The 20,492-nt window shown below is 39.0% G+C and overlaps 1 protein-coding gene across 1 annotated transcript; it reads left to right on the top strand.

The window, feature by feature from the left end:
* Positions 1 to 933: 933 nt before the first annotated feature.
* Positions 934 to 19,617, top strand: col21a1 (collagen, type XXI, alpha 1; the record flags this gene model as incomplete). Its single annotated transcript, XM_079229299.1, has 28 exons — positions 934 to 1,030; positions 1,225 to 1,785; positions 1,954 to 2,119; positions 2,202 to 2,430; positions 3,510 to 3,683; positions 5,219 to 5,296; positions 6,208 to 6,291; positions 7,402 to 7,464; positions 7,880 to 7,933; positions 8,020 to 8,073; positions 8,187 to 8,240; positions 11,713 to 11,766; positions 11,860 to 11,913; positions 11,996 to 12,049; positions 12,369 to 12,422; positions 13,873 to 13,917; positions 14,010 to 14,063; positions 14,146 to 14,199; positions 15,246 to 15,299; positions 15,462 to 15,533; positions 15,908 to 15,943; positions 16,825 to 16,869; positions 17,584 to 17,616; positions 17,708 to 17,854; positions 17,943 to 17,997; positions 18,087 to 18,278; positions 18,359 to 18,436; positions 18,575 to 19,617. The coding sequence occupies 28 exons, from the start codon at positions 934 to 936 to the stop codon at positions 18,760 to 18,762; spliced, it is 2,883 nt and encodes a 960-aa protein (XP_079085425.1). The 3' UTR covers positions 18,763 to 19,617.
* Positions 19,618 to 20,492: the final 875 nt, after the last annotated feature.

Here is a 20,492-nt window from a genome sequence, read left to right as displayed (position 1 = left end):
TTGGCGCATCTTTCTGTAACGCTTACGACCTACGGAATTCGCCAATTGCGCCAAAACCACTGTGAAACAAAGCCTCAGCAAGATATCAACCACATTGCATTTTCTTTCAGCCAAAAAACTGAAATATGGCTTTGTTATAGATTAAACAATACTTGCTTGGTATGTGCTGGTGCATCTGCTTGAGCAGAGCCCCTCTGTTGTGGAACCAGAGGCGTCCAAGGTCCAGGAAGAAAGCTAGGACATTTTTGCTTTCAGCTGACCTAAACCTACGATTCACAAAATCTGCACTAAATTAATTACTAAAAATATTTAACTTCACTTAATCAAAGTCAAACTCTGCAGAGATACTGTTAACTTATAGTGCTATTTTATAGTGGAAGAAAGCGATGATATGTATAATTAAAAAGAGGAAATACATCCTGGAAGTCTTTTTTTTTTTCAGAGGTTTTCTTTTTTTTCTTCTTTTTTTCTGTGTTCTATCATCAACCAATAAACCAAAAACACATATACTGCTATATGAACCACTTAACTGGTCTCATATGTGTTTTCTGTATATTAAACCTTTTGAAATTATTAAAATAGCTTTTGTGGCTGAGGAGATATTCTGTATTTAGTATGGGTATGCAAACCATTCAGATTTTTTTTTTTAATGGCTGGCGTTAAAGAAGTTTTAAGGTATCATGCAGCCTTTATAATCACTTACTGTATGTGTGAAACTGCAGGTAGTGGGATAGTGATTGTGATTAAAGCCTATGGAGAATTATTCTCAGTAATGGAAAAAAATATGAGGCATTAACTTCTGTCAAGGCAAGAATAGCACAGGGCCCATGTGTCACAACTGCTTGCATTGTCCGTTTTCTTTTTCTGTGCAATACAAAGCATGTGTTTCCTTTTCCCTGTAGGTGCACAATTGGAACTTGGCACAGCTCCATAATGGGTTACAAAGCAACATCCTTGCATTGTGTCTTAAGATGCCTGTGCTTCATGCTTCTCCATTTGTTTAGTGCCGCTCAAGATGAAGACATAAGAAGTAAGAATGCTTCTGTCTTCATTGTCTCACACTTTGTTTTGTTTCTTGTCCATACATTACAAATTGCCAAAGGCATACAACTGGCAAAGCATGGTTTCATGTACTGTAAATGTAGTAGTATTCTACCAAACTAGAAAGGATTTGTTGAAACCATTATTTTAAACTGTTGACTGATAATTTTCTGTCTGCTTCAGGTTGTAGGACCGCACCATGTGATTTGGTCTTTATTCTCGACGGCTCGTGGAGTGTTGAAGATGCAAATTTTGAATTAGTAAAGCGCTGGCTTGTCAACATAACCACAAGCTTCAACATTGGACAGAAGTTTACCCAGGTTGGAGTCGTCCAATACAGCGATGACCCCGTTTTAGAAATACCACTGGGGAAGCATTTCTCCACCAAAGAACTCATCAAGGCGATGGAGTCCATTGAGTACATGGGGGGAAACACAAGGACGGGGACAGCCATTAAGTTTGCAACAGACAAACTGTTTGGCCTGTCCGAACGCGGCCCGTCAGGCATTTCCAGAATTGCTGTTGTCCTCACAGACGGGAAGTCTCAAGATGAGGTTTTGAAAGCGGCAGAGGTGGCAAGGAAAAAAGGAGTAATTCTGTTTGCAATCGGTGTTGGGCCAGAGACATTAGTGTCCCAGTTGCAAGACATTGCAAACAAGCCATTTTCAACGTATGTCTTTTCTGTTGAGGACTACAAAGGTATTTCCAGGATCATGCAGATCATACGACAAAAACTCTGCGAAGGTAAGCGACTGCTGATCATTGTCCGGATCTGAAAGTGTTTTTCTTCCCAAATATTATGGGGTCAAATCTCAATTTCATAAGGGTCTTAGAGGAGTATCTCTTCATCCATCATTCTACACTTGTCCCTGTTTGTTTATCTTTTCATTTAACTGTATTTGTCTGTTGCAGAGACCGTTTGTCAAGCAAGAATTGCCATAGATTCCCGCGATGAGAAGGGTTTTGATATTCTGTTACATTTAAATTTGGCTAAAAAAGCAAAGAAGATACAAGGGACATATTATGGCACTAAGGCCTATGAAGTGACATCTCGTGTCGACCTGAGTGCGGCTACACGGTAATCACCTTGCTTTTATTCTTTCTCTTTATTGTCACCAGTGATTTCACAAGTTGACTGACTTTTATATTTGGTCCTCCAGGACCCTTTTTCCTGATGGCCTGCCTCCATCGTATGTTTTTGTGGCCACACTGAGGTATACAGGATCAGTGGCAATAGAGGAGTGGGATGTGTGGAGAATACAGTCGCGTGATGGGAAACCGCAGATGGCGGTCACTCTAAATGGAGTGGAGCGCACCGTCATGTTCACCACAACCAGTGAGGCGCCAAGTGGAACTCAAACGGTTATATTTTCACAGTACACAGCAAGGGTACGTTAAAAAAGTGTTTTATTTCATTGAAACAATCTTAGAACTCTACACATTAAGATCAGTTAACTTTTCAAAGAGAGTATTGAGCAACACAGTTGTATAACGTCTTCTTTGGCTGTGTAGGAGCTTTTTTAAGCCTGAGAAAATGACGATGTCGCAGTGTTTACCAGACAGAAATGATCACAGAAAGAGACCCACTGAGGTGCATTGTGGGAAATGTAGTGCCTATCCTTTTTACTAGAGATTAAATGTTAGGATATTTTGGGCTTTGCATCTTCGATTTCAACTGTTCTTATTTTAAGCTGTGTCTTATCAGTCTCTCATCTTCATGTAGTTGGAAAGTTAAATTGCTGCAATACATCTTTAATGGTCTGATTGATACATTTCTGCTATAAAGTCAGAATATAAATGCGTGGAATTTGTCCAAGAGAAAGCACACTAATACAGGTAATTAATAGTATTCAAAGGCTATTCTGTTCATTATATCCAGAAACTGTTTTAATCGTTGCACCCCCAAAGGTTAAAGCACTTTCTTTCAACCACATAATACCTATTATGTAACTAATCAATCCTAATCCTTTTATTCACTCATCCAGACGGCTGGTATAAGCCTTTAGAGCTTCGAAAGCCTATTCAACCTTTACAAAAGCTAAAATCGCTCTGATAAACAGAATACAAATTTGCCTTTGAAGAAGTAGTACATATAATTGAACTCTTTTAGATAGACAAACGATTATCTCCATTGCAGTTTATTCAGAAACTGCAAAAACAAACAATATTACCAAATGAGGATTTTGTGTGACAATTTCCTTACAGTCAGAACTTCAGAATGGTTTAAAATGCCACAATATTTGTATATGCTTCATAAGCATGACTAATTTGTATAGTCCAGGTCTGAACACATCAAAATGCCGCAATGAGTCACTGAGTTCCTTTGCTTTCTGCTCTGAACGACAATTACAGCAACGTAAACACTCCCTCCAGGGGGCAGATTGTTTTTTGAATGTCTTCATCAGCACACATCCAGCACTTACAATAATATTAATTTGTTTTTTCCTGTTCTTTTTCTATGACAAAAGAAGCTGTTTGATGAGAAATGGCACCAGCTGCGGCTGCTGGTCACCGAGGAGGATGTTACTCTTTATGTTGACGACCTGGAGATTGAAACCCGATCCTTGGAGCCCCCTGTCGGTATTTTTATCAATGGAAAAACCCAAGTTGGAAAATATGTCAGAAAGGAAACAACAGTGCCAGTAAGTTTATCTACATCAAGAACCCTATTTTCATAAAATATACATTTGGTTCCCATAAAAAAAATACGTCAACTTGACTATAGAAAGAGGGAACAGTTTGTTTAATGAATAGTTGAGCAAACTCAGCGCTGATATATGTTTTAAACAGTATCACACAGTTTTTGTTGCCTCCTGAGAGACATTCTAAACTCTTAAATCATTGGCAAAACGTGTACCTTTCTCTCCAGTAGGTCTTATTAATCTTTGTTTTATTTGACTCAATTGCTACATTTCTTGCCAAAAATGCCAATAAATCCAAATTATCCTGTGTTTTGATTTGCTCTACAAAAGTGCAAATGTAGTGCATACATAAGAAGTGCAAATGTAGTGCAATATAAATACATCATTTAAATGTAACGATAACGATATGGAAAACAACTTGAACAAAACCTCCTTTTATTTTAATTGTTAAAATGTTATTATGAAACAATTGCACAACTGGACCATATAAAATACCTCAGGCACATATGTGAGCAATTTAGCGGGTTGTCACTTGTGGCCACAATGATGGAAATAAAATACATGTAAATAATGCTGATAATAATGTAAATAGTGCAGACGTTGTATTATACTAAAATCCTTAGTACAACTAGTTGTAGATTATACTGTATATCAAGCAAAATATGATGTATAAATATAATTTAATCACAAAAAAAGTATGTACCATGAGAAATAATAGGAGAGGGTCTGTGCTGAAAATCCATTGATAAAAAAAAGAAAGAAGAGAAGAACATAAATCATTCTTGACTTTTACTTCAGTATAGCTATGATACTAAGCCACAGCTTGGCAGTGAATGTTATTGTGTGTACTGATCCATTTGTATAAGGATCATGTAGTTTTAAGCCATTTAACAGAGTCAATGCACTTTTGTGAGTATCACGTCTGGATAAACACACTTGTAATTGGAAACAGATTTTTGTAATAGGACCTCTAAAAGTACCACAATGTAATTTTTAAACAACTTTAAACTAGCATTGACCAACAGACCATGCCAGGCATTCGTATTGTATTTAAACCTAAATAGGCTAAAAACTGTCATTATCATGAACAAAATGCAAACCTGTTTGTTTAACATTGATTGATGCTGCCAGCTCGTACTAATGTTTTCATGAAGCTGAAAATAACCTAAATCATATGTCAGGATCATCTCTCTGCTCACATGGTAACTGGAGGGGAACAGTCTACAGGACATTCTGGAGCCACTTTACCACCAACATCAACAAAATACCAAATAATGGAAGAATAGTGTAACGTCCCTGCAGAACGCCTCCAGCACAGAGGGTGGTCTGGCAACATGTAGCTGCTTCATGCCCAACGAGGGCAATTTAACAGTTGTACAATCGCAATTTCAATTCATTAGTGGCAAAGCACTGATAAAACTGAACTAAACGTTGCAAAATTACCTCCAGGTTTGTTTTGTCAGCTTGTTTAGAGGCTCCAACCGCAAAGGTTGTGTTTTTAACAAGAGTTTCTTCTCTTTTTAAATTTTGTTCAGTTTGAAATCCAGAAACTTCGCATTTACTGCGACCCCGAGCAGATTAACCGAGAGACTGCGTGTGAAATACCTGGAGTTGTAAGTACAAGAGTCTGCTTGTTTTTCTGTCCAAAAGCAACAAAGATAACTTCTTCTCACCTACTTCTCACCTTGTTCAACCACATCTGTTTGTGCTTTGAAACTCACAATTTCCCCATCAGTTAACTCCACACCTCCTTCTGAATGGTATAACAAAATGTCTTGCTTTGTATTCCAACAGCTCAGTGTATTGCAGTATTGTGTAGTGAAAGTGTAAACTCAGCATATTCCTTTCAAGTCACATCTGTTCATACATCCAATAATTTGTTGGAGGAGGACCCATGGTTCAGCTTCAAACATGTTTTTTATTGTCTGCTGGCTCTAACTGTGAAGCAGTGGCCCGGTATTATGTTGGCTTTGAAACTGCTATAACGACAAAGTCAGTGCCAAATTAATGTTTTTAATATGAGGATGAAAATATCAAAGGAGACAAGATGAGTAGCCTAAAATTAGTATAACACCGCAAAGGATCATATGCCTTTCTGGCAAAATATCATATTGTTGGATTTAAAACCAGAAAGATATCCAGTTTACAGTGTGCATTTTAGCACCTGCTTATCCAAAGTAAAATACAGATTATATTTAGAGCACTGCAGGTAAAATAAGCTTTGTGAAGAAAAGTTAAAATGTCATATATTCACGAGTTTTCAGGTTTCATATACAAACATTTGACCATTATTGATCGATTGCTCAATAGTTAAAAACAAAAATCAGTTTACAATAGAAAACTAAGGAAATGAGCAAATATTCATATCTGAGAAGCAGTGACCAGAGAATGTTCTCATCAAAAATAACTTCATAAAAATTTACTGCAAATACTTTCCTGTTGACTATTTAATAAATCCATAAATCGTTGCAGCTCTAATATGCGGCTTCTGTATCTACACTCAATGCCTCTTTGTTTATTACAGTGCTCCAACAGTCCTGATTACAGCGAGCCAACTCAAGAGCCCTGTGTTTGTCCTCCTGGAGCCCCTGGACTTCCAGGAATAAAGGCCAGTTATTAAAATGTTTTTCCTCTTTCTACTATCTTTCATTCTTTGTCTTTTGTTATTTTATTGTTTTATATTCAGCACATAGCGCCACACTGAAAACCAGCCGTCAAGCAAAATTAGCTTTCAGAAATAAATGCAAAGAGGATAGAGTCTGTTCCTGGTTTAACACAGAGCTCAACCACATCCTCAGTGTTCAGACAGTTGGTTAAATATTAACTTTAAACAGTGGATTTTTGTTGAGATAAAATGAGAAAAGAATAATTAGCGATGTTGGTTTATGTGTAGACTCCCTTCTGTTCTCTACAGACCACTCGCAGCTTTGCCTTGAGAGATTGTGCGCTGAATGTCTGCATGCTGCTCTCTGTGTCTGATGAGCAATACTATGCACATGAGGTTGCACTTTACCGATCGGTCAAATCCAGCTCCAGTCAAATCCAGCTCCAGTCATTACAGCCTGTAAACACAGATTCCCTTCATGCCAGAAAGAGTGCTGTGTGGAAGCTTTCAGCTCTTTAATCTCTTAAAGACACTTATCTGCTGAAAACTACAAATTATGGAGACACTAAATAGCCTCTTTTCTCCTGTTTGGCAAATTGCGGCTTGCAGTTGTAAGGAAGTTACAGTGTGGTTAGCCTTGTAAGATCCTGTTGTAATGTGCTGTTTGCTTAAAGAAAACCAGACCACTGTTTACGATAAACACTGGTTAGAGTGGAAAATGACCAAAATAATGATTAAAAACTCCATTTTCCCTTTTTATTGATCATGGGGTAACAACCAAATAATAGCAGCCTCGGTCATAAAAACAACACACGGACCACAGAGATATTTTAACGTAGCCACAAAACTCTTTGTTAATTCAACCTACATGGGTTCAGGAATCTTTATAACATCACAGCTATTCTTTTACTACATCTACTAATAGAGCCATACTGGGACCATTGCAGCCCCACAGTGTCCAAGAGCATCTTACATTAGATAAACTAACTCAGCAAAAAACATAAAATCAACACTCCCTTTCTCTCTCTTTCTGCTGCTTTGAGGTTGCATAAAGACGTACAAAGAACTCTTTTAGTCGCACAACATTAAATCAGCTCATTTCACTTTCTTTAGGGAGAGCATGGAAACACTGGCAAACTTGGTCAGCCTGGACCTGCTGGTGCTGATGGTAAGCCTGTGAGTACTACATAGTTCAATATACAAATATACAGATCTTAATTGCCAACTACACTGTCACAGCAGCATTCACAACAGCATCTGAGAAAAGACCAGAAACAATTGAGTTAATGCATCCATTAAGTCATGACAGTTGCAGCTTGTTAATTCAATGTGGTCAGGACCGCTTCAGTGGTAAATATACTTATTTACGTATTTTTCCAGTGGATAAATAGAAAAGCATCTTTGATTATACCACCGGTGGTCGCACAGTCATAATTTGGTTGATGAAAAACATCCAAAAGTAAACCACATGTTCTACCACATGATCAACAACTCACCCTGCAGCCTCGACTCACTGAGAGCATGCACACAGTTGAGGGGGTTCAAATGTTTAACAAAATGTGTGTATCTCCCATCTTCTTTTTATTTTAAGGGTATCCCTGGCATTAGAGGAAGCGCAGGGCTGCCAGGTCCGGCAGGAGTGGAGGTAGAGAACATTTCAGTTTATTTACCTGAACATTAAATTTAGCATCTAGAATAGAGAATTTAAAGCTGTTTCTTTTTTTCCGTCAGGGTCCACGCGGGTCAGATGGGCACAAAGGCGAGCAAGGGATGCCTGGTGTTTTGGTAGGAAGGTCACAAAGCACAATTGTGGCCAAAACGTTTTCATTATAATAAGGCTGTGGCACTGCTTTGTGGACACTGTAGAGCTATTTTGTAACACACGTCTGTTCTTTCAGGGTGAGGGAGGAGTGCCTGGATTACCAGGATCGCCTGGACAACCAGGAGAGAAGGTGGTGATATTATATATTTAAACTTGAAAATATACTGGTAAACATTATTTAACTTAAATCTAATTCAAGCATGACAAGTGAGAAAAATTGCTGAATGTGCTGCACAAAGACGGAAAAAATAAATAAAACACACTTTGTATTGTCAAGGTAAATCTTTTTATGGGATCAAATGTAGGATTAACAGGAAATCCCTGCTAGAGACATTAACTTAAACTGTTTGAACACCATCTCATCAATCACTCTAGAAAACATATGCTATGAATATAAAGCCAGATCCCCTGGGGGAGTAAAGAAAATACAACTTCTGTTCTGTCTGACAAGAGCATGTTGCAGAGACACCATGAGGGGCATCAGAGACTTTTTAAATGTCAGGCCGACTGTGGCTCAGTGGTTAGCATGCCCGTTTTTCAATCGGTGGTTCGAGCCCCGGCTCTGCTAGTCCACGTCAATGTGTCCTTGAGCAAGACACTTGACCCCTAATTGCTCCCCGTTGCTGTGTCTACGGTGTATAGAGCAACAATGTAAGTCGCTTTGGATAAGAGCATCAGCTAAATTAAATGTAATGTAAATGTGTTCATATTTCCTGACTTTAGTTCTGGCCTTTCCTTGGAAAGCTCAAACAACAAACACAACAATATATGTTAAATATAGAGAGCCAATATATATTGTGTCTCTTGTTGTTGTTTTTTTGCTTCACTTACACCTCCTTCTTGCTCTTTAGCCTCCAAATTACAGTAAGATCTGAGGTAGAGATGCAAGGGAGACATGAAGAGAGAAAAAAACAAGTCTAAAAAACAGATCATAAGCCCACAGAGAGGAATATACAGTATATCAGAGGGAAGTAAAACCTTGTGTGTGACCGACCTGGCATCAGTGTCCGCCACGAGGAGAAGGAGTACAAAAGTATTTAAAAAAATTTGATCAAACCTGACAGCTAAAAACCTTTCACATTCAAGTCTAAGGAGACATTCTCTGAGCCTCAAAGCCCAATCAAAGTATCAAGAAGTTAAGAAATCAATACACTATATCTAGAAGCAGAATAGCCTCGGCTGAATAACTGCCTCTTCCACTGTTCAGTCAAACATGCAGTTGATGCTGCATGTTACCAGCGGCTGTCATGATCTGTACAAAAGTGTAGAAGACAAAAGCATATGAGCCACGAGGGGAAAGCACCTGTGAGATCAAATGTATTAGCTGCCACAAACAGTCCTAACATAAATGTAAATGGAGAAATTGATGCAAAAACACAATACAAAGGGGAAATGCACTGTCAAATAAATGCAAGCAAAGGATCCAGCAGTGTGCTCGATGCGTACAATGAATAGCATTATCAATGAGGTAATGCATCCTCTCTAGACTGCATCAGATCATCCTACCTTGTAATCAGTGGGACCACAGCCAGTTCACTGAAGTGGAAAGCGATTCCAGCAGTTAATGTAATTAAAAAAATGGTCTCCGCTGTTTGCACCTGGAGCAAATCCTCCTGGACCATCTGTCACATTATTAGAGATTCACTCACAGGTCCGGGATGTACTGATCTTCTTCAACGTACTTTCATTAATAGGTTAAATACTTTGGATTTTGGCCACACAAAAGAGAGAGCGCACAACTGGGGGATGCATTGCTCAAGATCCTGTGGATTTACTGTATCTTTTGTTTAATCTTATTCCCAGTAATGATCACAAGATGAAAGGATCATGTCTTTTACTGGTCTCTAAAAGTGCTCTTTTAAAACCCCATAATTAGGCATCAAATTAGTGTAATGGCCTGAGGCCTCATGAATGATGAGATGAGCATGTAGAGGGGCTGCACTGCTTTCCATCACTTCTACATGTCAAAAAAGGACAGCTGCTAAACATGTTAAAGAGCTTGGAAAGCTTAGTTCAAAAAGGTTATACAAATTGGAAAAATGGCAGCACTGTCGATTAGAGGAGACATATTTTCTTAGTATGGTGCTTTGAGCTAAATACATGAACATTGTCATTATAGAGCCATAGTTAACAATACATAAAGCATCTCCTTTATATGAAACAATAAAGAGCTCAAATACCTTTGGCTCCTCCCCCAATTCATACTCCAGCCATTTGGCTAGAAGCCAAGTGAAAACACTCCAAATATGTTGGTCAAGGTAACTAAATACCCATCATGTGTGGGTCAAAAGAAGGTTGCATTCTGGGAAAACTAGATATGCTCTAGAAAACTAGATATGCTCCATGCAACACACCAACAACAATTATTGTCAAGCTTCTCTTCAAGTTAGAGGGAATCCTCATTTTGTATATGGAGTATATGGTTTTCTATGGATGTAAACACATTTACATCTATCTTTCCAAATTGTTCCCATTGTAAGACCACCCAAGGTTGTAGTTTCCTTTTCCTGGCATAGGATCTAGTGAACGGAAACATGAGAAGTCTGTTTAACAAAACATAATTCAAGGACAACAGAGGAAGAAGTATTAGCTACTTTGCCAAACATGTGATATGTTTATGTATTCACAGTCTGCGATACTTGTTCCTGACCGCAGTCATTAATCACATTTGAAGGGACATTTTATTGCTAATTATGTGGCCATCCAGTCTCTGCTATCAATCCATGTAGTTCATTAACACTGTAACTACATTCATCTTGACAGAAATCAGAGCATTAGGAAAAACCCATTGCTCAGCTTGGGGAGGGAGACACAGCTCCTTGTCACAATGTTCCTGCACACCTGAGATGAAAGCCAGTCATTTCTTACACTGCTAGCAACTGTCCATGTGTATGCTGCCTAGCATTTGCAACACAATAAAAAAAACTAAAAAAATTACAGCAGCATAAAGACAAATAACACGCAAACACTTCCAGTTGGCTTCCATGATTGTGCCTTTACTGCCCCGGCTGCAGTCTGAGGCATTGATCCCTGTGTCATCGCTCTTTTTCTTTGACACAATTGTACGAACGGCCAGAGTTGGAAAGATTTTTGGAGATATGTTTTCATACCAATAAAACATGAACACCCACAAATGAAGCAACAATATAAATGTTGCTTGTAATAAAATCTGAGAAAAGAAATAATGTTCAGTCTTTTTTCCAAATGCTTTTTTTTATTATTCAGAAAATACAGTGACTCACCGTTCCACGTTTTGGCACCATTCAACAGATACTTGATTAACGTCTAGATTTAGGTCAACCAGTGACCAAATTACGTTGTGAAATATGTCACTAGTTTCAGTCCAACTCTATGCTGAATTCATTGTCAAGCCCACAAAAAACAAGACCATTACTCACCAATGTCAAACACGGACTGCATATGTGTGACCATGGAACTATGAAGTTCTCTTGCCTCACGTCACTTGTGCCAATCTGACTGATGATGAGCTCCGTCTATTACAGATATGGATGATGCGATCAAATTAGCAAATCCTCACTGTAATAAACTTCAGCTAAGGGAGGCCATCTGATGATGATCTAACATATTTTGTCTCTTCTCAGGGCTCAATAGGATCCATTGGAATAGCAGGGTTACCGGGGAAAGCTGGCCAAGTGGTAAGGATGCAGACAATTCTAATGGCTGCTGAGAATTACACAAGAAATATATCAAACTATAACTAACTTAATTGGATGGCATGATGTTTCCAGGGAGAAAAGGGAAGTTTGGGACCTTCTGGGCCATCAGGTTATCCAGGAGACCCAGTAAGTATAAAACATGTCATAATCAAATCAGAGCTCATGTGTCATTATAACCATTCATAAAATCCCTGTTCTCTGGTTTCAGGGCCTACCTGGGAGAGATGGAAAGGTTGGATTTCCAGGGATACCTGGTCAAAAGGTCTGTTTATTGTGACAGTGCTGATCAGTATATAATTATAGTATATAATAATAATTCAGGGATTAGGAGAATAATAGAGGCATGCAGTTGGTGTGCAGATTCTTAAAAGAAATTGCTGTGTTGTGTTGTTGATGTTTGGCAACCATGGCAATGTAGTCATGCAGTGCTAGTGTCTCCCTTGTTTTTTCTAAACCACATTTGACAACTTGTGTACACATCACAGTTTAGATGCCTATCCAATAAATCTATCATGACACGTAGCAATTCTGAGGCAATGATTAAATGATTAATGATGCTTTGGTTTCTCCGATGTATAAAGGGAGAAGCTGGGCCCCGTGGTATTCCTGGTGTTGAAGGAAGGGAGGGCCATCCAGTGAGTTGTAAACACAGACATTACTCATTGTGCATGTTTGGTGTTGTCTAGGTTGTTTGAGCTGTCACATCTTTATTTGCACTTCTAGCAATTGAGGATTTTATGCAAAATATGCATGAATGAAATATGAAATATATATTTTCATGGGTTCAGTTAGTTTGGAAGGAAAGAAAAGGGGAGCTTTATTTATGTGGCACTCTACATTACAGTTTACAACTTGTAGTTGACATGAAATTATACTGACATAAGATACTGCGCGTGTTTTACTGGTGTAAGTGTGTTAAAACACTGTCAGCAGGACAGATAGTACCCCTGACAGCCAGTAAATTAGGGGTATTTCCCCTGAAGTTCATCCTAGGATAACCCTGTTATGTAACCAGCAGACTCATGCTATAATCTAAGCCAGTAAAAGTAACTCAGCGAGGGAATTCTGTGGCGCTCCCGCAAGTCTGTTTTAGGAAGAAAGTGTTTCAACTGGGCAGCCACCCCACTGATCATGATTATAAGTGTTGTCCAAAACTTTGTGATGGGTCTACAAAAGATGAGTCAGTTGCTCCACAAGGCTGTAAGCCATTTTCCCCCACCAGAACAATAGAGTTAGCCATGTATCCAAGGAGCCAGGATTAGTACCATACTTCCTCAAGTTAAAACACGATGAAGTTAGTGCTTCAATGACGGCCCGAAGACGGGGATTTCTTTACCTCCAAGTAGAGTCTGAGTGTCTGGGGGACTCTAACTATGTATTCTGTCTCTCTACCTGCCTGTCAAATCCATCATTAAGAACATATGTTACTTAAACTTGAGTCTGAGGCAACAACTTAGCATCTGAAAGCATTTATACAAAAAAAAACTAAAACTAAAGAGGCTTCTCAGGGTAGTTTTGCTGCATGTGTTGAACCACATACACTTTCAATGTATTAAACCATTTATTTGTAAATGTGAAACTACTTTCCATCTTTTTCCCAAGTGCATTTAAAATAGAAACTACTTTCTTTATTACAGTATTGCATTTAGCTGCAAATAAAGGTCAGATGTAGCACATAGGATTCATCTAAAGATTGTGCACAGTGACAAAGACGATGCTGTACTGCTGGTGTCTGTTTAAAGAAAGAAATTAAATTAAATATTCTTTCAAAAAGCCCAAAACCATGTTTCTCTCGTACAACTAGCCACCAGAGTTTAACATTTCTTGGTGCGCCATGTCAGTTCAATCAGTTCATTTTATTGAGCAATTGGCTACATTTGTTGCTGACACAATGAAGTAATTATTTCACTTTGAAAGGAAGCTAACTGGAACCTGTGGTCCTTCATGCTGGTTTTAATATCATTTCAGAAACACTGCATATGAAAACATACAGTTTTAGTAAAATTTGTTAGACAACAGACACATTTGTTGCATTCTTGAGTATATTGATCTGCAATACAGTATAATGTGTTTCCTTGCTCCTAGGGTATGCTTGGATTGCCAGGAATTGCAGGCCTGAATGGACAAAAGGTGATCTCCTGTTCCTAATATATGTGCAAAATAAACTCATCAATAGTTTTTGCATCATTCTTTGTGATCACGTTTGACTGACATGATTTAAGGGGGAAGCTGGTTCGCCTGGATCCAGAGGCTTCACAGGGTCGACTGGACCATCTGTAAGTTAACAGCTGTTATAGACTATTTGTGTTAATGCTGAATCAAAAGAGTTTCCAAAAATATTTCTTCACCTTCCTGCAGGGTGAAATGGGTTTACCTGGTGCACCTGGTTTAAAAGGATCAATTGGACCCAAGGTAATGCCTTTTGAGCTTCTTCAAACAACCATCTTGTCAGTGATGCAAAGTTAAAATGAAGAGTGCACAAATAACCACCTATTTTCATCTTAGTCATCAAAAAGATTTAATAAAGTCTTAAAATGGATAAACTGTACACTAAAGTGAGTGAGTTTATCCCCTCCTGCACCACCCCTGGGGCTGTTGGCACACAGGCTCAACCTGTGTGACCCAGAAAAGTCAATTCTGCAGATCAATTCACAAAAGCTGGCATTGGCAACCAACAAGCTGCAGGCCGAGCCATGTCCTGATTTTAGTTGAGTCCAAGCACAAAGTTTGTACAGTTCAACAGCTGCACATGGGTTCAGAGTGCCTTTATATGAGGTAACATTCCCGAGCCCGGTGTCATGCAGCCCATACAACATGCACTGCAGTGCACACTGTCATTAGTTTCTATAAGGATGAATCTGTGAAGCTTTCTAACCAACGAGTTGATTGAAAGACACACAGAGCTGCATAGGTCAGCAGCATTGCATTTTTTGTTTGGTCACTGCTTTTCTAAAATACACATTAGCACAAGTAAGGATCTCTTGGCCACACCGGCTGGGCTAAATGAAGGGACGATCTCGCCCTACTGCTTTCGTCAGTGGAATCTTAGTGGAAATGTAAGCAGTCTGGCTCGTCTGGTCTGGACGCGCTGTCTCCTAATCACTTTTCATTAGCGGATCTGCCTTTAACAAGCCAATGTGTATTGGTAAATGGCACACAAGTGAAAAGCTAATAGGCAGGCAATACTTTTGATTTTATGGCCGACCTTCAGACTGCAATTACTGAAGCTTGTTCAACTGGAAAAGAAAGCACACGATTGGACATAATTAAACGTCAAGCTGCAGCAAAACCTTGTGAAAGTATGCTAAAACTATTGCACGCATGAATGAAAATGAATTATGATAAGGATGTAAAACTACCAGCTGCAGTCCAGCAGTCAGTGGTATGTGATATGATGCAGATTGAATTCCATTGCAATGTGTTCTGTAACAGAAGATGTGTTGTATTTCCAAATCAAGGGGAATAAGGGTGAAAGTGGAAGTCCAGGTATACAAGGAACAGCAGGGCCTGAGGTATGTTTCAATTTAAATGTGACTATGAACCAGGGGGCTTCATGTCTGAACATGTTTTCATCCACAATGTAGAAAAGTATTTTTGGAAGTTGTATGTCCTATACAGTATATCAATAAGGTTTCCTTTGTATAATGATTGGTTTAAACTGAATACTTTTGAAGGGGAGTGCAGGAGAAGCAGGAAGAGAAGGTCAGCCGGGGCACCCAGGCATGCCGGGCCTGACGGGCAGCAAGGTATGCTTACTTTTTCTCTGCCAGTGTTGTGACCTCTGCCGTCTTTCCCCCTCTCAGATGTATGTTTTATGACAACGGCGATTAATAATTTGTAGTTGTTTAGTGGTGAAGGTTAACCAAGTCTGGTCAAACATAAAATGAATGTCCATTAGTTCACCTGAAAATCCAGTTGTAGGAAAGAATTAACTTATATACCTGTAAAAAACTCAAGTCACCATCAGTTTGTTTTAGCAAGAACGTAGACATTTATTAGCCAGATATTATTAGCCAAGTCTTTACTGTGATTTTTCTGTGAATCATTTGGTACTTGTGTTTGTTTCCCTGCCACAAAATGTCAATCAATAATCCATAACTTGTCTTTCTTTTTTTGTCAGGGACAAAAAGGAAATTCAGGTGAAAGAGGAGAGATGGTAAGAGACACATCTACACTTCCATCAACGCATATCTAGTCTCAAAAGCAGATCCTAGGCAAGGCAAGGCAAGTTTATTTGTTTAGCACATTTCAACAACAAGGCGATTCAAAGTGCTTCACATAAAACCATTAAAAGCATCAAAACATAATGCAGAAGAAAACAAGATTTAAAAACAATTAAGAACATGCATTAAAACATAAAAAAAGAAATGTCAAAAAGCCAAAAATAAATAAAAGTTGCAGTGCAATCCTACTTGTGATCATGATGACCTCTAATGTTATTCTAGAAATAACAGCTCAAATTGAGAGGTTGAGAGCACATGTAAAGCTTTAAATAAATGAAAGTGTAAGTTGTCATCATTGGGTGCCTTAATAAGATTTTGGTCCAAAAGAAATTGGACCAAATCACTACCAGTGGTCTGTTTTATTAGAATAAATGAAATCACAGTGTGAAACCTTTTCCATAATTGTTGTAGTCATCACTGTAGGCAGTCTATATCGGGCGTACCTCTATTAATTGATAAATATAGTCTCACTAATTAAACTTCAAGAGTGATTATGAGTTTGGAAAACAATCATGTGTGTTTTGGAAGTACAACTGGATATTTGCCATTCTACTGACTTCCATCATGGTTTTCTCCAGTGGATCAATTTCATGTGATGACAACATAATAGGCTCATGAATGCAACAATGGAGTGTGTTCATATTGATGTAATTGAATCTAATGAGTAATGTGATGCGCTTAAAACACAGTACCACATTAGGTTGCAAACTGAAGTACTATCTACGGTAGTCGTACTATATGCAGCCGAGACTGGTGCTTGAAACAAAGGATTTCAAATGCTTTTGTGTCGTTGACCTCGTAATGTTCTCAACAGGGAATGAACGGGGGGAAAGGAGAGCATGGTCGGCAAGGGACACACGTGAGTTTCTTTGATCAGCTTTGCTGTTTGATGATTTCTTTTTTTAAATAAATGGACAGAACTAGTGCAAAGAAATGCACAATCAAATTCAAATAAATGTAAGAATCAAATCAAAATATCTTATAATATATTCTATTGTTCTGCAACTTAAGATATAACATTAAATATGAATTACTCCCCTCATGAATGTGCCATGTATGTTTCTCTGTTAGAGAGCAGGAAAGCTAAAAACTGTTATATAGTTTTAAATGTGGATAGCGCCACCATGTGGCCATTTGCTTCACTTATAACTCCTGAACTATGAAGTTTAGTATCATATCATAGTTGCAATACATATCAAATCCATAGGCCGTACACATTTATGTGTACAGGGATTTTATATTTTTGTATATATTATATAATATTTATTTTTGTGCACAATTCCTCATCCAAACCATGTTTGGTACATATTTATATGACCCTGTAAGTCTGATACTTAACTATGACTATGTCAAATTCTTGAAGGCGTGGCCTATTTGACATACATTTATGAACGTATGAAGGTGCTTTTGTAATCACATCTGGATGTCGTCCAGATGTGATTACGTTGCGTTTGAATGTCAATCTAGCTTCAGATTTTCTGTTCTTACAATATACCAAACGTTGAGGGTTGAGCAGCCTTGTTGATGGTGTGCTTCCTAGTTTTTAATGACTTATCCTGGCTTTCATTGACAGGGCTCCACTGGTCCAATGGGACAGAAGGGAGAGGTTTGTTAAACTGAATGCTTTAATAACTATACCTCGATCCAACCTGAATTGTTGTGTCTATGGCTAACCCTGGGGTGGTATTTTTTGCCAGAAAGGAGCAGCAGGCGATTCGGGACAGAGAGGTCAAGAAGGTCAAGTGGGGAGGCCCGGCCAGTCGGGTCAGTCAGGCCCGCCTGGCCACCGAGGGCTGCAGGGGGACGGTGGTCTACCTGGCCCACCTGGACCTGAAGGACGATCTGTATGTGCTACACATTGTGCTAATGTTACTGTTTTTTATTATGATACATCTGACATTGACTAACAGAGTGGAATCATTTTTATTCCAGGCAAGTCAAATGTCGGACAGCCACATTCGGCAAATCTGCAGAGAGATGCTTCAGTGTGAGTATCATTAAGGACTGATGATGAGTTTCTGTGTTATTTCCACACACATCTGAATTCTTTTTATTTTTTATTGTCAATTATCCTAGCTGAGCTGCATTTATTGTTGCCGAGCAACCAGCAGAGTAGCTGTACCACGTGTCAAAGCCGGCCTGGGTCTCCTGGTCCTCCAGGTCCAACTGGGCTCCAGGGACTCAGGGGTCCTTCTGGACTTGGTGGATCCAGGGGACAGCCGGGCCGCAATGGTCGGGCAGGGCACCCTGGTATTAATGGGCTGAAAGGTAAAACCAACATCAACGTCTACAGTGTGTTATTAAAGCTGTTTTGCAGGATGCTCAAACAGGCACTCTTGTGTTTGCAGGAGAACCAGGTTCAATGGGTGAGAAGGGGAGCCCTGGCCGGACCACCATTGGAGACCAGGGGCCATCGGGGCCTCCTGGTAAATCATGTGGCTTTTCAGATTCACAAATCATTCACAAAGCCATGTGCAAGCTAATTTGCAGGAAATACATGAAACAACACTTCATCCTTTCAGCACCGTACACCTTTGAACTGATCATGGCCTCTCTCTCGACAGGTCCAATAGGTCCCCAGGGGTACAGCAAGCCGGGTCCTCCGGGCAGGCCTGGATTCCCTGGTCTAAACGGAGCAGAGGGTAAAAGTGGTAATCCTGGCATCCCAGGTCAGCCTGGGGTGTGTGATCCATCCACGTGCTACAGTAGCATTATGAGGAGGGATCCTTACAGCAAAGGGCCACACTATTGACGCAGTGCAACGTCCCTGCAGGCACCAGTCTAGAGCTGATGTGGAACAAATGGACATTCTCAGGAAGATCTCATCTTTTACAGTTTCGCTCTGCCGTGGAAACAAAACGGACCTCTTCTATCACTTAGACACTCAACAGAAATAGATCCTATCACATTTTGTATCAATATTCACATATCTTTGAACATGCTTTAAGGTTTTAATGGTGTCAACAGAAATAATAATATGCTCCATTTAATACCTCTCATCTGAGCACCTCACTATCATGTACTTTGTGTGTTTCTGGATCTCTCTCTGGGCAGTGTAGCTGGTGCATTTTCCCATATTGCCCCCTGGTGTTGCTTCATTACATCACCACAGATAGGATTAGTGCTATATCTTCTGTTAAAACAACACACATGTTCTATGATCTATGAATTCCATGTTAATTGACTTGTTTCACCGTAAATGAGTGAAATTGGCATGTTTCAGCACAAGACTGTGATTTCCTGGAGCTGATTGTGACCTGCTGTGTTCCTAAAGCATTTAGTTTGACTATAAGCTCTTAACTCTTATGACATTTTAAAACAGATAGTATTGTGTATCACCCAAGATAAGTTCATACTTTCCCTCTTATCACAATCATTCAATCACATGTAATTTTATTCCAAGTAGGAAGAAAAAGTTTCACCTTCTAAGAACATGCTGCGATTTCACTTTGAATTATGTCATTTATGTTCCCAAGGCTAACCTTTCATTACTGTAGCAGGAGTGTTTTGTTATTTATAAAAGAGTCATAACTGTATTTCAGCCGTGACATGTCTTAAACAGCTTTTGTAATTTGATTATTTTGTTAAAAAATGATTTTTGTATGAATCTTTCCTCTTTTTTTTACTAGAATTAAAACATCTTAATGATTAATGAACTTAGTTTGGTCTGTGCTTTGGGCTTTATGTTTCGGGTTTATTACAGAAGTCCGTCATATCATAATGCTCATCTTTCTCCTGGATATTAAAAACATTTATTTTTTTGTGAGCTGTGATCATTTTACTGCCGTAACAAATAGGATCCAGTGTGGACCAAAAACACATCATCAATAAGGACACAGCACTGGGGAACTTGAATACAAGTGCAACTGTAGAATGTGAGTGTGTGAAAATTCAGAAAATACCAAGTTAAGTGCTTTGTCCTCCAGATGGCGCTGTGTAGTGACATCCCAGCATATCGAGGAGTTTTTCTACCTGAAAGAGTTCTTCCTTTTTCATTTTGGACAGCAGCCACCCATCACATGGAAACATGGTATTTATGTTTTTAATTATCCCAGCAATCTAACTCCAATATGCGGTTTACTTTGTGCTCCTCTGAGAACAGTAGTTTCTGGGCTCCTTGTGTCAACTTTACTTATACTTTTCTATACTACTCTTTTGGGTATATTTTTTTTAGAATTAAAAGATAGAAATCTGCAATAAGTATGAGGCTCCTAGTATTGAATTGGCTATTTTCTTTTTTTTTTCTTATCTCATCTATGATCTGTTCCGATATGGGATCATTTTTAGTGCAGCACATTACAAGTTGGCCCACTAGTTTGTTAGTGCATTTCATAAAAATAATATGTTAAAGCAGTGGATCATAAGCCCATGCAGTTTAAAAAACAGGATCCTTGTTGTTGGTGGTGACTGCAGCTGGAGCCCTATCCCATAAACACGCGGACTTCAATAAGTTGAGGTGATTAAAAGGCTCTGTCATTATTC

The sequence above is a fragment of the Taurulus bubalis genome, assembly GCF_910589615.1.
Source record: "Taurulus bubalis genome assembly, chromosome: 14".
Classification (NCBI taxonomy): Eukaryota; Metazoa; Chordata; class Actinopteri; order Perciformes; family Cottidae; genus Taurulus; species Taurulus bubalis.
The sequence above is the reverse complement of the archived record's forward strand: the minus strand, read 5'-3'. Positions and strand labels throughout refer to the sequence as shown.